This window comes from Anarrhichthys ocellatus, unplaced genomic scaffold (genome assembly GCF_004355925.1).
Source record: "Anarrhichthys ocellatus isolate YVR2014 unplaced genomic scaffold, GSC_Weel_1.0 scaffold7, whole genome shotgun sequence".
In the NCBI taxonomy this organism is placed as follows: domain Eukaryota; kingdom Metazoa; phylum Chordata; class Actinopteri; order Perciformes; family Anarhichadidae; genus Anarrhichthys; species Anarrhichthys ocellatus.
Window position 1 is genome coordinate 8,953,252 of NW_022280037.1, and position 8,693 is coordinate 8,961,944.

General features: G+C 39.1%; 1 protein-coding gene across 1 annotated transcript; it reads right to left on the bottom strand.

Moving 5' to 3' along the window:
• LOC116383892 (receptor expression-enhancing protein 5) lies at positions 1-7,243 on the bottom strand. Its single transcript, XM_031848070.1, has 6 exons — positions 7,179-7,243; positions 6,945-7,079; positions 2,170-2,263; positions 1,659-1,797; positions 425-593; positions 1-83 (listed from the first exon to the last, which is right to left on the bottom strand). The coding sequence occupies exons 2-6, from the start codon at positions 7,057-7,059 to the stop codon at positions 49-51; spliced, it is 552 nt and encodes a 183-aa protein (XP_031703930.1). The 5' UTR covers positions 7,060-7,079; positions 7,179-7,243; the 3' UTR covers positions 1-48.
• Between the last annotated feature and the right edge of the window lie 1,450 nt (positions 7,244-8,693).

Consider the following 8,693-nt stretch of genomic DNA (forward strand, 5'->3'; position numbering starts at 1 on the left):
CACACACACACACACACACACACACACACACACACACACACACACACCTCACTGGTTCTTGTCATTGAGGGCCAGGTTAACAGCTGATGGAACAAACAGAGAAGATACAATTACCGACTTGCGGTTGTATGCTTCTACCAACCAGTCATGTGACGTTTACATCCACGTCTGTCCAAAATGTCATCATTTTATCCTGTTAGACATTTGTGTAAAGTTGTACATCATTTGCATATGCATAAAAACACTTTATTTTGCAGGAAGTAAGTAAGAGAGAGATATAGAGAGAGAGATATAGAGAGATATAGAGATATAGAGAGAGAGAGAGAGATATATATAGATATATATAGATATATAGAGATATATATATATATATAGATATATATAGTGTATGGCTGTACTTGCATGACCACTGTTTGCATCTCACCCTCCTTCGTCACAGTCTCGGTTAGGTTCTTAGCCTTGGCGCTCAGATCGCTGACCATATTGTCCATGGTCGCCTCGTGTTTCAAGAAAAATGGCCGGATGACACGCTTGTACAAGATCTCAGAACCGTTCCACGTCACCGGAGCCATACACCACATCAGGAAGAAGCACTGAGGAGAGAGCAGATCTTAGATATTATGCTACTGTGTGACTTCCTGTCCAAACTCGGATCAATTAATCACAACAAAAACCTGTAGCTTTTCGATACTAAATATGATTGTTAGTTGCAGCCCTAAAAAACAACTAGACACTGAAATAGGTGTTAGCATTTTGCTGAAATGTGTGCTGTTGTAATGTTAACCATGATGCTCATGCTAATTAGGCCCAAATAATAGAATGATGGGACTTTTTGTTAGCTGAAGCAGGGCCTTGTGTGGTCACTTTGTCTCAAAACACAACTTACAACTTTACTATGTCCAAAATGCATCGTAAATATGAACTGTGTGCAGTACATACTAGTATATAAAAGTATTTATACTATATAGCTTTGACAGTATATACTAACAACATATTTTTTAGTCATAAAAATATTTTACAACACACAAACAAAATACAATATATGCGAAAGCTTTTTTGTTTCTTCCAATGTTTGTAGAACTGCCTATGTTTTGCAGCTGTGAGCAACAAGTCCATTTACATTATGTCACATTTATTTAACTGATGCTTTTATCCAAACCAATTGTGATTTACAATAAGTGCATTCAAACATGTGGGCACGACCCCATAACATGCTAGAATCATGCAAGTACATCAAACGACATCAAACATGATGATCTACCTCCAGTGCTGCATTTCCTTTGTACAGTGCATTCGGGGACAATAGTGTCCACCAAAAAAGCTCCCTCAAAAATCAAGCCCTTTTAGTATAATTTTTAATCACGTTTACAGTATGAACACACCAAGTATACAAACCCTGGTAAGTTTTGTATAGTGTGGCTACGATGCAAGAGATGTCTGAATGTCTTTTCCTCGTTTCGACACTACACAAATTGTCCACACAAGTGCACTGTTGGCCAGCTACAACGTGAAGAGGCCCAAAAACATCAAGCCTCATGTGACTCAACGCATCAGAGCGTCTGTGGTTTCACAGGAAAAGCAGACTTACCTGGCAAGACAATACAGAATAGAAAGAAAGGGAAAGACAACTAAATGAATGCAGTTTAAAGCCGGCCTACCTTGCCAATATAGTAAAAGGGGAACCAGAAGAGGAAGATGTCAGAGAAGGCTTCGCCGATGCTGAAGAGTCCATAAACAACCCAGTAGGTCAGCCACTGAGTGTCGTCCTCCTTCACGTTGCTCTCGATGGCCTTAATGCTGAGCGGACAAAACGACAGGTTGGAGGTCAAAAGATTGATGAGGTAATAACATCAAGAGTACTTGGAACCCTAGGTGCAGTTAGAAGTTATCCTGTAGAGTTTTTGACAATGTATAGCATGGTTTTGAAGGAGGGTGGGTCCCTGTATTAAGTTAAAAAAAAAGAAAAAAGGACTTATTACCTGTTGCATATTCTAAATGCATTAAAAGGAAAACTCAAAGATTTTTAATCTCATCTCTATCCGAGGATATAGTGGGAAAAAACACCTGCAGTTTACTATCGGCACTGACTGGCCATCCACATAAAAAGATGGCAAATTTTCCCTTTCATTTTCTACCTTTTGGCATTCATGAGCTGAACTTCGTACATACGAGAAATACGCTGGATAGGCGAAGCCAATCAGGTTGCAGAGCAGCGAGGCTCCATATCCAAACAGAAGATACAGCCCGACAAAACCCAGAAAACCTGCAGAGAGGGAGAGAGAGAGGCAGCGGTGACGTGAGAGCAGAAAGCGGGACAAAGATGAAAAGGACGAGGTCATCCAGTTACTTGACAAACACGTCTAATATCTAGCTAAACACTTTTGTTGCCCGACAGTGTGTGTCTGACAGCAGGATGTTAAGACAGCACAGTACCAGGATTAGGAGGAGCACTAAGCACAAGTCAAACACCGACACTTCATTCAGTGAGTGGAAAAATTGACATTAAATACACTGCTAAGCTCACAGTCGTGTGAAACAGCGTGGCCTATACATCTCAAGTATGAGAGAGAGTCCACACAAGCAAGTGGCTTTAAACAAGTTAAATTCTGTATTATTATTACAGTGTTTGTACAAAGAAATGTTAATAGATGCCTTTACATGCAAACAGAGACTTCCACATAGAATATATGTTTTTGCCAAGTCTATCAATCAATTTGCAAATATTATAAAAATAATTTAATAGTTTCGGTCATTTTTTTCCAATCAAAAATGCAAAAATGTGCTGGTTTAAGCTGCTCAAATACGAGTATTTAATGCTTTTATTTCCCATATAGAATAGTAAACTGAATATCTTTGGGATTTGGATAGTTGGTTGGATAAAAACAAGCAATTTGAAGATTTACCCTTTGGGCTACGAGTCTTTTTTTCAAAAATGTCTGACATCTTCCAGCCCAAGTGCTTAATTGATAATGGAAATAATAGTTGCAGCCATATTTTAATTGATCTTTTCTAGGGATACCGCAATTGATCTGCCAGGATTCAGTAAAAATGAGAGATTAGCGTTAATGATTTCTAGTCGCCCATCCCTGAGAAGCTCGTTAACATTCAGCCGGTGGGCAGTACAGTCCTGCTTAGAGCAGAGCCAACAGCTGACGTCAGAGATTACACGGAGTGACATTATAATGTAATCAAGCTCTACTCAATGAAAATGAGTGTGGGGCAATGGTAAACTATGTTAATATGATGTGATCAAATGTAATCCTGCAAAATGTCATCTGATTGACTTCCTAACACTAGCTCTAAGCAGCTTATAGTAGATAATTAAAACTACTTAAGCCAGGCTTCTGGAGAAAGCAACCAGAGTTGGTGATTGTTGGAACAGTGGAGAGACGAACCAAGAAACCTTTGATGCATTTTATTTTGTTTCTATCGAGTTTGAATGAAGTTTGCTGGGATCCTTACGGTAAAATGACTGCTTCTATCAATAGGGTCTGGTGGCTTTGAGGAGAGCACATCAATAGTATGTTTTGTATGTTAATAAATTATAATTTTCCAAATCCCTATTGATTTGATCCATTTTTTAATAGGCCTACATTTTCCATTTTGGACAAGTTTGGCTATTGGGAAAGTAAAACATCTCAGCTACTTGCCCAAAGCTTACCGTCAAGCCCTGTACCGCATGTTATTCACCTCTCAATATAATGCAGTGTGACACCACATTTAACAACGCCCTCAATAACAAACATAACTGAATTTACACTTTTCCGACAATGACAACAAAAACTGAATTTTATAAACTTCACAAAAAGGTGGAATTTATGGCAGAGCTGTTGTATTATTTTGTAATAAAATGTCCAGATGTAGCTAATTAAGTAACCATTGTTACCGTTTTTGCTGGAATTCCACACAAACGTGCCCTAAAACCTGCTCATTTGAAGTAAATTGTATGCTGCCTACTCTTAACAATAGCAAGTTGGCTGCATTGCTTAATCCCTCAGAGGCTTAAACAGATGCTGACTTTTAAGCAGAGAGATTACAGTCTGAACAGCCATTTCAGCCTATCCCTTTCTTCCATTACCGATTGACTTCTCAAAACCAGTTGCGTTTTCCATCCAACACTCCCAGGTTCATAAAACAATTCAAATAGCAGAACTGAACTTTTTCAGAGTTTTTGTATGTGGGAGGAGAATGTTGTCTAACTCTCAAGCAGCTGTAGATGCGAGTAATGCATACATCGTTCAAATGTTTCCCAAACTCAACTGTTGATACAAAATTCATCCCTCAAAAATGATGAAGTCACATGGTATCCAGAGCACTAAAAGCCTTTGATACTGTTCTAACTGCTGCCTGCTCTTTACATCTCATTTGTGTGTCCCAGCTCATATATAAATATCCGTGCAATTCCCCGTCGGCCCATCTCTCTCTCTAACAAAAAGGTAAAACTGGAAGAACTGGTTGAAATAGAAGACCCAGAGGAGACAACGCCTGACATAAGCAGACACTGCACAGCAATGCTTTCAATAGGGAAATCATAAACTGACTTTTTTATTTAGTCAGTGATAAATAATACAAAGCTGATCCATCTGACTCTGTGCTGAGAGTAAGCAACTCCTGAACGGCTCTAAGAAAATTAACATTGCATCCACACAAAGATGTTACAGCTTGAAATGAAAAACACATGTTCTTCTCGTGGAAAGAACTGTAAATAAAGGCGCAAAGGCCATCTGTTGTGTAATCCTGTAACTTCTGACTCAAACTACTAATTAGAGTTGCAGAAGTTGTAATTCAGCTGAAAATACAGTTCCTCTTCGCAGCAAATCATCACAAAAGCCTTTTGTTAAGAGTACAGTGGGTGAGGGGTTGAAGTTGGCTTTAAAAACATGAAGCTAACAAACAACGGCCACTCACTCTGTGAGTTTGGCTGCATACACAGCCGAGATGAAACCTCTCTGTACTCCACTCAGCAGAGGAGTCCCTTCAGAGTGTCATAAGAGTCAGCATGAACTTCTCAGCTAAACAGTGGACATTTTAAAAAGGACACCGCTTAGTACAACATGACATTATAGTGAGCAAACGGGAAAGAATTTATTGGATGCAATGTAACCCATTATCAGTGCACACGTTTGTAACGAGCCTTCAACGTGGCCGAAGTATCAGATGAACGGATGTTGCCTCACTGAAAACAAGATACTAATAAGACACCTCTGCTAACGGAACAGGTCGAGGGATGATTTGGCTGCTCGTTCAGGTCATATACCTTCAGCTAAATGCAGGGTAGGGACGAGACAAGTGATATTTGCATGCAATCAGCATTTGCGAGTTAGTTTGGTGCGGGTGTGGGTGGGTACAAAAACACACAATTATTTGCATGTAGATCTGACTGAGCTTTAACCGGCACCAAATAAACCATCTAATTTACATTTTATAATCATTTTATTCATTCCAAGAAGGAAATAGTGACTCAACGATACTTCAGAGGGGTTGGTGTTGGGTAGAGCCAGACCGATAAGTCGCCTGGCTTCTACATCACGGATACCTCAGTGTCACAGGACATGTTGGCTGATAAGCACCAATAAGAGATAGTTTAGAATAAGGCTGTAACTAACGATCATGTTTATTGTCCACTGGTCTGTCAATTGTTTGCTCTATTAAATGTCAGAAAATAGTGAAAAATGGCCATCATGGTTTTGCAGAGTCCAAGCTGACCAACAGTCCAAACCCCACAGATATTCATTTGACAATACTAAAAAAAAACAGCATAAAGAAGCAAATCTTGAATATGTGGTTCCCATTTTGCTTTAAATAAATACTCAAATGATAAACCCATTATCAAAATCGTTGACAGGTAATTTTCTGCCGATTGAATAATCAACAGATGTTCAGCTCAAGTTTAGTTATTGCATTTCCATACATAGTTTGTCCACCTGATATAACTTATAAGTATATTTTTCAGCTGTTCAATGTCTCACTTAGTGCATATCTTGCATAGATTTGCTGATAAATTATATAGGCTTTTTAAACTTTTAAAATCCAAGATCAATTGGGCTATAATGTTTGGGCGACCTCTATCAAGTGCTATATTTGATGATGTGTGAACACTCACTGAAAACACCAAAAAACGTCTTATTTGATCTGAATACAGCTGAATACAGACAACACATTCATTCACAGCAGTCAACATCATCTGTGACCCAATGCATCATCATGCTATGTTGTTAACGTTCATCCGTGCAACTCATAGAGGAGCTATTTTCAGTAAAGCCTATGGGTTTAAATGTAGGACAGCTCGGCTTAACATGTAGACAAAATGTGTTGACTTTATGGATACTGTAACCTTAGGTGTCGGGCGTTTATTGACTTTTTCCTGTGCGAACCGACAACAAGAGCCGTGTCAAAACACAACTCCTAAAAGCTGACTGACAGCAGCCTGCAGTTGAATAACCAGTCATCCTAGAATCTCCTTCCATCTATGCATTGCACCGGATATTTAAGGACGTGTTAAAAATACCCCTGGGACCAGCTGCTGGTGGGATAGTACAAGCAGTATATTGAAATAGGTGTGTGTGTGTGTGAGGAGGATTATAACTAACTCTAATCATTAATGTAGCATACAAGTCTGAGCTGGATGAACTTTGGTATTTGAGCACGAGACGGTTGATAAGATGAACCAGCCAACAGTGCCACCCACACAGGATATGAAACCACACTGAAGAGACACGTACTCATGCTAACAACCACAACCGGCTGCCAGTTGCAGTTTGTGTGGCAACTTATGAGCTAAACTAGCTAACGTTTGCGAAACATGAAGAATGTTAGCTAACGTTAGTCCTTGGAGGAGACGTTGAGCCCATAAGCAAGTTCGGTATTATCTCCAGCATGTTCAAAGGACACACATGCATGAAAGCGAGTTTAACTGTGTCCTCTTTCCTTTTCCGTTAACGTACCCAAGGCGATATACTCTCTCTTCACTCCCGTTTTTTGTTCCAGCGTCGCCAGTTGGTCTGTCACAAAGTTCTTCTCGTGGAGCAGAGTCACGAAGCGCTCCTTAAAGTGACTCATTCTCGGGCTTTTCCTGGAGCCTATGGTCGACACAAATCACACAGCAAAGAAAGCTAAATGTTATACGAGGGATTTACCACAAAAAAAACAAAACAGGGGGTTATTTTACTAACGTTAACCTTGGTTTGATAATATGCCCGAAAACTCTCCGCTGGATAGCTGTCTGCTGACTCCGTCTAGTTGCGGTGGCAGTGAGGGAGGAGTTTAACATTCGCCTGTTAACCAATCACAGAGCTCCGGTGAGTAACTGACCAATCACAGAGCTCCGGTGAGTAACGTTCACCGCAGCAGGTGAATAAACAACGGTTTGTGCCACTTTCTATGTGGACTGTAGTCCATGGTGAGGAATGTAGCTTTTTAAACAGCTAAAAAAACTCACCACACTATGGAAGCCGACAGAGGACTTTATTAAAATGATCATGTAAACTTGAGAAAGTAAATGTATTTCCACAATAACATTCTCCTCAATGAAGAAGCCGTGATTATTATTATTTATCCTCAAAGTCGTACCCTGCTGTACAGTGGACAATATTTAAATGTTAATTGATGAGAAAATTAAAATGCAATATAAACAATGTTGACTAATTTTCCATTTCGGCAAGCATCATTTATGTCACCATTCAAATTAAAATGCATTTTTTTGAACCATTTTAGAAGAAAAAAATGAAAACAGAATTTTACATTTCAATGTAAACACTGCATGCGTTCACCAGCACATAGATAGTTGTCGAGCATGGCATCATTTTTTTTCAACTGGAGGAACACTTTAGAAAGCACTTCATCACATTTTCTTGCACAGTTGGCCACAGGGCACCTTATCATATTTTATCTGCCACAAGGGCTTCCAAGAGGACCCTTTTACTACATTTGTTTCAAACATGATCACCTTTAAAATTGTATGGGATTGTTTATCTTAAAAACCTCTTATATCCTTCAGATAATCTATAAATATATCCTATTCGTGGGAAGGTAAAACCAGCTCAAATAAAAGACAAAAGAAGTCTTCTGTGGTTTTTAAAAAGCCCTTAAACTGCAAAGATATACAGTTAGAACCCTCTTATGAACACCAATCCATTCTTTAAGCCGTTACTTAAGCTCAAAATTGCATCGTTTTTGCAATGTAAAAATTAAGATGTAGATATCTGAAATGTTATTTTGTACATTTTACATATACAAACACTTATTCATACTTTAACACTTACTCAACTATTCCAAATTAGGGTTACAATGCTACGGTTTTACATTTTAAGGTACTGTTATCCCTAAAAAATGACCAAATTTAAAGTGAAAGCATGATGATCCAGTAAAAAGCGTCAACAAGACAGGTTTACTGCAATATGTCATATGCATGTGACGGTCACATGATCAGCTCCTCTACCACCAGCAGTTGAACAGCCTGCAGACTAAAACACTGCACACAATGTAAAGTGAAAACAAAAGCCGCCAAATATGCCCAGAAAGAAACGGAGAGAGAAAGATGCTGGACTGATGCTGCAGAAACTTCCTCTCTTCATCAACCTAAAGAGGAAACAGGACACTGATAGAGGTTGATTCTTTAAGAACTCAATTCATCTCTGTCTTTACAACTAACCTGAGTAATGCTTTACAGAAGGTTGGGGGTCTAATTCCATCAT